The sequence below is a fragment of the Archocentrus centrarchus genome, chromosome 14, assembly GCF_007364275.1.
Source record: "Archocentrus centrarchus isolate MPI-CPG fArcCen1 chromosome 14, fArcCen1, whole genome shotgun sequence".
Classification (NCBI taxonomy): Eukaryota; Metazoa; Chordata; class Actinopteri; order Cichliformes; family Cichlidae; genus Archocentrus; species Archocentrus centrarchus.
The window spans coordinates 34531579-34544028 of record NC_044359.1 but is presented as its reverse complement, the minus strand read 5'-3'; the positions used below and the strand labels follow the sequence as shown (position 1 = coordinate 34544028).

The 12450-nt window shown below is 37.0% G+C and overlaps 2 protein-coding genes across 2 annotated transcripts; both read left to right on the top strand.

Annotated features, from left to right (window-relative positions):
- The first annotated feature begins 929 nt into the window (after positions 1-929).
- Positions 930-5045, top strand: LOC115791497 (lens fiber membrane intrinsic protein). The gene is given in 4 exon segments (XM_075074420.1): positions 930-1104; positions 4269-4350; positions 4352-4411; positions 4892-5045. Coding segments are annotated over 4 exon segments (471 nt in total).
- A 4275-nt stretch (positions 5046-9320) lies between these two features.
- On the top strand, positions 9321-10973 carry bsx (brain-specific homeobox). Its single transcript, XM_030747271.1, has 3 exons — positions 9321-9619; positions 10106-10296; positions 10731-10973. The coding sequence occupies exons 1-3, from the start codon at positions 9376-9378 to the stop codon at positions 10971-10973; spliced, it is 678 nt and encodes a 225-aa protein (XP_030603131.1). The 5' UTR covers positions 9321-9375.
- The last annotated feature ends 1477 nt before the right edge of the window (positions 10974-12450 follow it).

The window sequence follows — 12450 nt, the reverse complement described above, 5'->3', positions numbered from 1 at the left end:
GATTATGATTCAGATATTGTAGAACACTGGGAAAGGATCTGCATCAATAGTTTTCTCACATGCTTTTCACACCAAAATGAGAGCTTAAGAATTTTTGCGTAGTGTAGTGTAGAAGTGATGTGATTGTGTGATTGATGGACTGGCCTCTCCCTGAGTGAGAAGCATTATCTGCTTATTTAATAGGGAGAGTTAATCAAATGATTATTAAGTGCTGACCTGTTGTTAAGTAAAATTATCACAATCTTAAATTATACATACAATAATTATTTTGAGATGATTTTCATTTGTTATACAATTTCAGAGATCAATGGTTTAGACTGATACACCTGCTAAAATTAGAGGGTGATTAGGACAAAATGTTATCCAGCAGAAATACAGAGCTCTTTATTGAATATACACAGCTTATTCAGGTTTCAGACATAACAGGATATATATCTAAAATCCTTTCCCCACCAAAAACATCATTGATGACTCTTCATGAGAGAGAGAGAGGATGGCTGCTGGATGTTGCATCCAGGTGGAACAGTGATGGATGTATCAAGTATCAAAGCACTGCCGGACTCAATGGAGGCTGGACATGTCTCTGTGTGTGTATAAGTATCTGTGTGTGTGTGTGCACTGGGGGTAGGGGTGTATGTAAAGCCTATCTTCAGGGATTGATCTCCCAGAGAACAAAGAGGAGCGTACACACAGGCAACCCCAGAGCGCAATCCAGTAGAAATAATATGATCATTATAATGCAATTACTGACACTTAGACCCTCTCTCCCAGAAGTGTTTGTGTGTGTGTGTGTGTGTGTGTGTGTGTGTGTGTGTGTGTGTGTGTGTGTGTGTGTGTGTGTGTGTGTGTGTGTGGTGAAGAAGAGGGGGCCCTGCCAGTGACCACTGATGCTAAATGACCTTATGTCCCACTGTCCCTGCAGGTGCAGGATGTACAGCTTTATGGGTGGTGGGTTGTTCTGTGCAGGCGTGAGGAACATCCTTCTGATTGTTTCCACAGCAACCGATTACTGGATGCAGTACTGGCAGTCTACCAACTACATGCACCAGGGCCTGTGGCGTTACTGCATGCTGGGGAAATGCTTCCCTCAGAATGACACCATTGGTAAGTATAACCAATATAGACTATACAGACTGTCTTAATTATTTTTATGTAAGCTGTACAAACATTTCTGAAAGATGAAGTTGTTCCAAAGACACTTATTTTTTATACTGAAAACCTTCAATAATGTTCCAAACCAAAATCAAAGCATAAAACTTTTTATCTTGTAAGCTGCATGTTGTATATGACATTATGCATGATGCTGCTCAGCTCTAAGTCAAGACTTTGTATATAACATGAGAATCCCAAGAACAGGCATCCAGTGCTGACAGTAGCTAAACTGTGGCCCTGTTTTTAAAAAAAAAAAAAAAAAAGGCACCACAGAGAACCTGAGTAATTCAGAATTAAAGATAAAGAGGTGTTCACCACTCTGTGAAAGAATGTCTGGGTGAGTAGTTCCACAATTTAGAAATAATGTTTCACAGTTTTAAATTGTTTTTGGGGAGTTCATCATCTGTAGTAATCTCAGCTGAGCTCTTCGGATGCTCATTCACCACTACATTAAAAATAGATGGAATAATGGATGATATGAGAAATACTTTATTTATTTCAGATTTGGGAAATTACTTTTACAGCAATTATTAATAATAATAATAATATCATCCATCCATTCATTCTCTTCCACAGGGGGGCTGGAGCCAATCCCAGCTGACATAGGGCGAGAGGCAGGGTACACCTGTACAGCCTGTCGCAGGGCTAGCACAGAGACACAGACAAGCATTCACACCTATGTACAATTTAGAATCACCAATTAACCTAACCCCAGTAAGTGCATGTCTTTGGACTGTGAGAGGAAACCCACGCAGACACAGGGAGAACATGCAAACTCCACAGAGAGAGAGAGGTCCGGGCCAAGGTGGAGACGAACCCAGACCTTGTAACTGTGAGGCGCTGTGCTAACCACCACGCCACCATATTATGATTATTAGTATGATGGTTATTATTATTATTATTATTAATAATAATAATAATAATAATATGATAGAGTTTTTTTATATATATTTGACATAATTTTGAGTCTAACTATTTTATTATTTATTTTTTATTTATGTGAATATAGTGCAACTGCAACATTCATTTCATTGTTCATTGTTTAATTTCATTTCAAGCCAAAATATAAAACTTTTACCAATACAAACAATTGCAGTAGAATATTTAGCATCTTTAAAGATAAAAGACATTTTATGAAACTTTGACGTAATGAAAGTTTATTTATTTGTCTTACCAAAGTCACATTTAAAAATCTCCATATATCATTCCCTATAAGCCTGTACATTGTCAGTACAAACAGTGGCAGTAAGAAACATAGTTTTAATGAATAGCTCTAAATACCATTAGTATCAGTTTGACCTTTAGATCAATCTATTCACCTTCAAATTGATCATTTAAATATTTATATGGTACTTTCTCTGTGTTGACAATACACACCACTCTTGTAAAAGTCATATTTGCTAAGTTATAACAATTTTTGTCAATTTCTTGCCAATAAATCATTAAGTTAACCTTGAAGACCTTGAAGGATGTAAGGCAAATTTAAATGGTTTGTTAACATGACCCCCCCCCCCCCCCCCCAACACACACAGACACACACACACAAAGTTTTATCAGAATTCATTCAAAACCTTTTACCTACCATGTTTACTTATTGAACGACACACACACTCACAAAAACTAAAAAAAAACATAACCTAATGGATGTAATAATAATATCAACATCAATATCTGGCAGAGGATCAGCTGCCAGATGTTATCATGCCAGACAGATATATATGAATCATGTAAATTATTCTGTAGTGGAAGTCACTGTATGGGGTCAGGAACACCTCTGAAAACCTGAAAACAAGGAGCATGGTTCATTGCTGCATCCACAAATGCAAGTACATATATATATATATATATATATATATACACCATTAAGGCCATCTGCATTTACAATGGATACATCAAGTAGAAAATGATTTGAGGGCTGACCAAGCATAATCTGAAAATGTTTCTGTAAAAAATTAATGCCATGTCCCGAGGACTAAAAGTACAAGGGACCATCAGCGCATAGTTCAAAACAAGTTCTGTGATATCATATGTTGGGATCTGTGCACATTATTGACAACCTGCATGTTTGAGAAGGCACCATTAATACTGAACAATATATTCAGATTTTGAAGGAACACATACTGCCATTTTTCATAGGGCCTTGGTTATTTCAGCAAGACAATGTCAAACTACACTCATCTTTTTTTCTGGCCAAACCACATAGATTTTTTTAGATTTCTAGAACATGCACTTCAACTGGTAGTAGCAAAGTCTAGTGGCTCTGATCTTTACTCAAACTTTAACTTTATTGTTGTTGTATTTTTATCAATTTGGGGGCTTTTTTGGGTGGGGGGGGTGGGGGGGTCAAGTACTGATGGATACTTCTGTGTACTCAAGAGAAGAGCATTTTTTGGTTGAGCAAATCTGAAAGATCCCACCCTATTCCAGAGATAAAGAGGTGTTTTCATGGTTGCCATGCTGGTGCAAAGGTGAAGGCTTGGAAGTGGAGCTATAAGCCCTTTCTGCCAACAAGTCATCACACAAACTGTCAATGCTCTGCCCAACAAAAGTGATGAACTGGAGTCATTGGTGATGACTCAGAAAGTATACTATGAGTGTAGTCTCATGTGTTTTACTGAAACATGATTCAATCAAAACATCTCGGACTCTAATGTGGATCTACCAAGTTTCACCCTCATGGTCAGACAGAGATGCTAAAGCTTGTGGCAAGAAAAAAGGTGGGGTTCTGGCTTTATTTGTGATTATCTTTGACACTTATCACTGTCAAGGAGAAGATGTGTTGTCTTGGTGATGAATTGTTGGTGGCTGTTGTGCCACTACTGTATGTTGTGTATTAAGAGAATTCAATCATATCATATGTGCTTTTTATTTAATCTTTGTGCTAAAAACTGCCTTCAGTTCATCAAAAGTTAAATAACATTTTTTAGGTGTTCATTTGTTTCTTTTGGATTGGCAGGTTAGAATTTACATCAAAAGTAATAACACATTATCTTTCTGCTACATCTTTCATTGACTTGTTAACAATGCCCTGACAGGGTTACACCGCAGATCATTCTCATTGTTGACTTGCACTGACCCCACAAGTGACTCCTATTGACCTTTGACCTTGTCCATAGCCCACTTAGATGCCACCCGTGTCCTGATGATCCTCTCTCTTCTGGCCTGTTTCATCAGCATCAGCATTGGCATTAAGGCCTTCCTCTTTTAACAGGTTTGACAAAACCTTTGCTGCAGGCATATTGTTTTTCTTCTCACATAAGTATTGCTTCTGTACGTGATTCTGTTGTTTTGCATGAGCAGTAGTTTGAATTTGATTTGATCTTGAATGACACCAACCATCAATCACTGAGACAAAGGGCAGGTTTTTGAAAAATAATAATTAAACTAATGTACTCATCACAAACAAATGATCTTGTAATTATGCCATTAACAGCACAGTTTCACAACAAAGCACACATGCTTATGTTCATAAAAGACTTTATTCATGTCTCAGAGGCAGCATTAAGCTTCTATTTTAATGCTTTGTTTTGCATAATTTAGAGTGACCTTTATTCAGTAAAAATGATAGAATTTGTTGTTGCTGTTCTTCTATTACTAAAGTGAGTTCCTGCTAACATTACAAATACCATTGCTGAGCACACAGCAACAACTTTGCATATTTTTACAATCTTTTAAAAAAAATTATTTATTTATTTATTCTTTTTTTTTTTACATTTTCCTTTAACCTTTTTCTGCACAGTTTTTTAGTGTTTCTAGCAATGTCTGTGTACGCTGGTCTAACTATAAACTACTATGCAAAATGCCATGGAAACTGGAGGTTCTCCTGGTCATACATCATTGGATGGGTGTCAGTGGTGCTCACCTTCGTTTCAGGTAAACATGCAAACCAATAGACCAAAGTGCATTAGCCTGTTGACAATATGACCCAATAATGTAACATGGCCATAGCTAGCACACTGAATTAATACTGCATCCATGTGCTAAAGAAAACAAAAACTGCAGAGTGTAACATTACACAACAGCACTGCCTGAGTAGAATCAGTGCAGCTAGATGTTGGTTAATTCACAGTAAAGCAGCTGAATCAATGATGTGACATTATCAGTAAGTGATGCTTTTAGTAAGTGCTTGTCTTGGATTCTTTCACCATGCTGTGAGTACCTGCTGATCAGCAGGCTTTCCACTATACTGAATAAGAAAATGGTTTAGATCGAGACATCATTCATATTGTGAAAATACCACTATGTTAAGCTGTTTAGAAAATATCAGGAAAAAAAATTCCAAGTAGATGAACTTGGACAGTTAAATGTAAGAAGTGATAAACAACAAGAATACTTTTATTTCTATGGTATTATTTCATGATTTGCATGCATTAACAATACATGCAAATCAAACAGCAGAGCAATGTGAAGTGTTTAATGTATATGTTTTTGTATACACTACAAAACTTTTTCTGTAGTGCATTGTAGTGTAAAACCTTTATTACTGTGAACCTTAAAAATGTGTCTTAATCAGTTAAGGTGGTGAATTCTTTGTGAAAACAAAGCTGCTTCAGAGACTCACGAATACAGAATACAAATAACTCAATTCAGTGAAGTCACAAATGAAAGTTCATCTGAGGGTGACCTAAAAATGCCAGTTTACTAAACCTCTGCTCTTTATTATGAGTGGAAACAGTCATTTACTACACAATTTATAATCAGAAAATAGCTATTTATCACCATGTTCAAGTACTGCTTTGCCACAACTGACACAAATCACACACACTTTTCCTAATTGAAAAAATTGAAAAGAAAAAAAATGATATATATATATATATATATATATATATATATATATATATATATATATATATATATATATATATATATATATATATATATATATATATATATAGACAATATAATTTTTGTCTTTTCATATATATTTTATATATGGCTGTATGACGTACTAACTCACAAATGACAAAAAAACAACATCCACAAATTAGCAGTAGATTCTGATCCTGACCTGCAACAAGACTCTGGATTCTTACCATCAGCATGGACACATAAATGTCTCTAGAACTTGAATGATCAAAGTTTAAATAATTTCAATAAAGTACAGTATGTTTCTTCCTTTTCATTCACATACACACAGAGACTGCATATTGTTTTTAGTTTCATTAAGCTTGTGTGTATTTATTCTTCATCTGTTTTCAGATGGTCCGGCTGTTTCAAGTCACAAGGTAGATTGTTGATCAATGTTGTTCACCACACTTATGCTTTATCATAATCCCATAGCATACTAATAAAAATATCTATCAAATTGCATTTTAAAATGTTAATTAAAGCTAAATGCAAAGTTGAGGGTAAATTCAAGATATATGCTTTTATGAATATAATACTCATCCTTAATTATATAATAATAAAACACTTTCCCTCTTATTTGTGGAGCTACATTAAGAAAAGCACAAACCACTGACCTAATTTCAAGCCTGGTATTTTAATATCATACAAATTATATGCAATAATTAAAAAAAAAATACTGTAGGGGAATTAAACTTTAAGGCCTTCTATTTTTCCAAGGCCAAACGATGTGGACAAACTTTTCTCCGTAAATGTAGCTGCGTTATCCTAACCAGCACGGCTGTATTGATAGCTATGAACCAAGTATTACGCAATGCTGCATAAGAGTGTGACGCACTACTTGGCAGTCTCAACATCTGACTTAATGAAATGGCCACAAAAACCCGATTAACTGCTTTTTAAGAACGGATCGTTTCAATTTCATAACTGTTGATTCATACTTTCTAATTTTCCCTTTAAAAGCAGCCGGTGCATTCCACAAAAGGGACTGAAGCGTCGCCAGGTGCAGCAGGATTACCTCTGTCCGCTTGGTCATTGTCTTTAAAGGTTCCTGTCCTTTTTTCTACTTTATTTCTTTCTGACTTACCTTTCTGAAGGATTCCTACAGGGAACATATCCGGATATTAGCCCTATATGAAGTGTAAAAGGGGAGTTAATACTATTAGATCAGGTAAGAGACATATGTACAGTCTCAATCGTGCCAAAGGTGTTTGGCTTCCATCCAGCTATATTAATTTATATACTAAGCTCCATTCTTAACAACTCTATGCACAATAATGCAGCAGGGCAGCGCTTTTCTAGCATAACTGACTCCCAGTAATTAATTTGTTCTCCCTCCATCTGATCAAATAGAAATCCTGTCCTCCAGTCCAAGGATTGCAACTTCCGCTCTAACATCTCTCTTAATTGCCTAATAGCATTGCAGCATGAATTCTGCCTACATTAAGACACTTTCACATTAAGCGGACTGATTGGAAATGTGATGACAACACCATATCAACAAATTATAGCGCAGCGCTTTCTATCCTAAATGGGCACAGGAGCGGTACTTGTACTCTCCCAGATTTCAATACCGACAATTACAGCCAATTTGGGCGGAATGACAAAACAGACCTGTAGCAGCCTATCCCCCTGTGGCACAAGCTAAGTCACTTAATTCAAAAAGTACTAATATGAAGGAAGAGTGCTGAAATTGTTTCACTGAATGTCTCGGACAATTCAAAAACCACTGCATGTGGTCAAAGGAAATCACTGAGGCCCATTCACAGGAGTAGCGTACAGGTGAAAATACTGAATGTGTGGTGCACAAATGAAATACAGCAATTCAAATTTAATACCTGAGTTTACCAACAGGCACGTGTGAAATTCTTATGGCTTATATTGAAATGGGAGAACAGCACAGGTTCATCGAAGGAGAATTCTTCAACACCACAAGGAGAGCCCATAACGCAGCTAAATCTATTGCGTTATGCATATTCAGGCTATATCATTTATTTTATATTATTACAATTCTACCAATTTATTTTTATTAACATTTTACAAAAGTTATTCGTATAATTGTGTCATATGTAATACATCAAAAAGTCATACACTCGGTTTTTCCTAAGATGCTGGATTCTTCCCAAAGTTCAGAGGTTCAGGAGGTTGAACGTGCTTACAGCTTAACGGTCCTGCAAAGGTGGTTAGTAGAAAATCCACAAGTTAAAATAAATAAAAATGCAATAAAAAAAAATAAACGGCTTGAAGTTGCCGCATCTCAGTGCGGTCATTAAACATGACTTGCGCAATGCTACTACTGGCGAGAGCCTGGTGACTCTTAGAGTGGCAGTGACCAATATATAGTACTGAATATAGTATATAGTTATACAGTGACCAGTTCAGGATATAGTTTGCAATATCTGGGCTTAAATAAATAAGGGGGAATTATTTATTTAAAAGAAATGAAATTGCAAAATGTTACTACCCTGTTGGATGTTGGCAGATTCCTTTCATCTGTGACCTTATTATCTTGTTGTCTTGTAAATTATTTTTGCAATGTGTACAAAGCCTTTTTGTGAATTTATGCTCCTTAGAGTTTTTGGGTTGAGCATTTATGTCGCTCTTTTTCGAGAAAAGTGGCAATATTGTAGAATATTTTCAGTAACCACAATTACAGCACAAATGACTGACATGAAAGTTCCTAAATATATGTGCATTTTATAAATGAAAAAAAAAATACTGACCTACAAAGAGAAGTTTTAAAATCTACAATTTGTTCATCCATACGTTCCTACTGGTTTATATTCTATGACCGGCAGAAAAAACATCTCCTTTATAAAATATGTTAAGGACCGAACTGCTGGGAGACTGTCCGCAAATTTTACAAATAAATATAGCCTACAGATTAGTCTATATTTAGGCTAAATAGAGACTACTGCTTTTACTAGGACATACGGCCAAGACAGCGTGGTTGCTGGGCGACCATTTAAACGCAGCTATACCCGATGATTCCCAGATGGACTTTCAGTTGCTGTCCAAATGAACTCTGGTCACAGGTGCGCTCCTTATCTGGACCCCCCCCCCCTCCCAAAAAAAAAAAAAAAGCCATGAATCTGTCCTAACCAATCAGAGTGAAAATCTAGTCCCCCGCGGCGCCCCTCCGCCCATCGAAAGCCCTAATTGGCTGATGCGCAAACCAGTATCCCCAATCCGACACTGTCTCTGAATAAATACTTGTTGCAAATGTGCCCTCCCACCGCTATCTGTGTAATGCTCAGCATAGTGTCATTCACTGGTCACACACAGGGTCCGCATTTTAACCTGAGGGAGACTTGGAGGGAAGAGACAGGTGTTGATGCAGGTTTAAAGGCAAGGGAATAATAAATCCAAAGTAACACCATGAGTATGAACTACACATCTGCGGCACCCACACAGAGGTCGACGTCGTTTTTCATTGAGGACATCTTATTGCACAAACCTAAGCCGCTGCGAGAGGTTATTCCCTCGCCGTTCTGTAGCTCCCTGGCCTCCCGGATGCCTATCCTGGAGTATGGATACCCACTGATGCCTACACCAATACTGGCGCCACATCCGCACCATCCTCTCCACAAACCGGAGCACCACCAGTACTTCTTTACATCTGGTAAGCAAGAGAAAACCAGAGGCAGAGGCCTGGAATAACAAGAAAACCGTCACTTACACAGTATGCTATTATCTGGACAATGCTATAGTTTATTATTAAGCTTCATTTAGAGGAAAATAGACATATCTGAATCATTTATTAAGCTTAATTGTTTAATTTTCGCTTCATGTATTCTCCCTATGTATTCTACTGTCTGATTAAGTACAATGAAATTATAAAGTCGATTCTAACATGTGGGTTTTCTATTTCATTTTAGTCATTTCACACTTTTAAAATGGGCAGTTATATTTCAGTTAGCCCACTGTGTAACTAGTGACGCTAAACTGGGTAATACTTTTTATATTCACAAAGATTTAATCACCAAACTAATATTCATTCAGTTTTAGCGAATCTATCTGCTCTGATATATTCCGATTTTATTATTTTATTTTATTTTATTTTATTTTATTTTGCGTCGTTATCATTTCCTCTTCATATTGCCTGCAGGGATGCAGATGCCGGCCTTGTTCCAGCACCACGCAGAGTTACCGGGCAAGCACTGCAGACGCAGGAAAGCGCGAACGGTTTTCTCTGACTCGCAGCTGTCTGGCCTCGAGAAACGGTTTGAGATCCAGCGGTACCTGTCCACACCTGAGAGAGTGGAACTGGCCACAGCACTGAGTCTGTCGGAGACACAGGTTGGCCTCACACACACACACACACACACACACACACACACACACACACACACACACACACACACACACACACACACGAATGCAGTATGCCGTATTTGGAGGTTTAAGGAATCAAGGGTCATTTCCACATGTAGATTATGTCTGTGGAGTATTTTTAGAATCTTTGTTTATTCATATCATAATACAAAAGAAAGGAAAAAAATCCCCAAACGACAGTTAATTCTTCAGAGTGTTATTTAACCATATATAGAAGAAATATTTTTTTTTCATATCTTGAATGTAAGGCCATATGTTATAATACATGAGATAACGTTCATTTCAATTTATAGCTAAATAGTTTTAATAACAAATTTTTCCATCACAGAAAGTTATATGGGGGTGGGGGCGGACCTTTCTAATCAGCATCCTTTAATTTTACCTTATCTTAAATGCAGGTAAAAACGTGGTTTCAGAATAGGCGGATGAAGCACAAGAAGCAGCTGAGGAAAGCGCAGGACGAGCGCAAGGCAACCGGAGAGCTGGAGCGATCTGCGGAGAACTCCAGCGAGAGCGAACTGAACGACAAAAGCGCGGAAGAGCTGAAAAACGGCCTAGAATCGAATTCGTACATGCTGGAAGAAAACGAAGACGATGTGGATATCGAGGATGGCATTTGCTCCCCGGATCATCTACTATAGTAGGCTGCACAGCTGTTTTCTGTAAATGCAGCCTATAGACTACTGTAGTATCATTCCGATTTTTTTTTTTAATTTAAATAGCTAGCCGATATAAATCGCAGTTTTACAAAGAGGGGGAAATAGGCTGTACAGTGTTAATATTGATTACAGGTGGGGCTATTGATTATTATTTTTATTTTTTGTAATTAACTGTTTTTTCTGTGTACAGGCTATGAATTGTCGTGTTATGTCTGACAAAAACTCTACCATATTATTATTATTATTATTATTATTATTATTATTATTATTATTATTATTATTATGAGGCAAGAGACATTTTCTTTTGAAAAGTCACACCTGTGTCTTTTTTAATTTGCCGGCGGAAATATGTGTACAGTTGACTATAAGTAAGCCTGTGGAATAGCTCTTTGCTTCTTACTAACATTGTCCTGTCCTATCCTTTCCTATTTTCCAAACAAAAAATTCCATGCTACTTTTTTTTTTACGTTATTTGCAGTGTATCCATATTTTTGAAGTTTTAGCTAATCAGGTTTTGATTGACGACACGTGCTTCAGTATATATATATATATATATATATATATATATATATATATATATATATATATATATATATATATATATATATATATCGGTGCTTATTCTTTTGTCTGACCGGCAAGCTCACTTCCTTGTTGTGTACATTTCCGACCGGGAGGGTTTTTTAGTTGTTTTTTTAATAATAATCATATAAATCCTTTGAATGCAGTGTTACTGTTTAGTCCCAATATGTGGCTGTAATCCAGTTATCACGGTGAGATGCTTCTTAGAGTTCAAACGGCTGTCTTACCACTTGCATTAAGAGCCGGTCTCCACAGCGTGGAGCTCAGCTTTAAATGCGAGGCTGCATCATCTTCTCTACATGAGTTTCCCTCATGATGGCGTGGAGCCCGCTGTGCTTTGAGTCAACAAACGCAAAAGAATGATAGCAAGAAATTACTAAAGTCAACTGCTCTCAAACGCTCCCCCAGACTGCAACTAAATAGGAGGATTTTTAAAGGAAGCCTGTCTGTAAGCCTTCTATATCATACTGAATTTCGCATTCACAGTCCCCTCATAACAAGGTTCTAGTCGTGCTTGTTTTGTTGATGTGCAGCAGACGCGGTTAAATAAGGGCAGGGGTTACCGTTTTGTTCTAAGCGAATATTTACACAGCAAACATTGTAAACAGCACGTTATTTATTATTTATTATCTTTGCATTAGTGCTCTTTTAGGAACACTCGAATGTGGCAAGAATGTATAAAAGCAAGGCACTGCTTTTCTCATTGCGGTAAAGGCTAGATAAGTGTTCTCAAAAATATAAATTCAAAAAGTCAAGAGAATCAGGTAGAACATGTTCCAGCAAAAAAAAAATTTCACTTTCTTTCTGAATCCAAATTGAAAGCAGTGCAGCTACTCCATCATGTACGTCTCAGCTGCGTTTCTGCTAGTAAACTGGA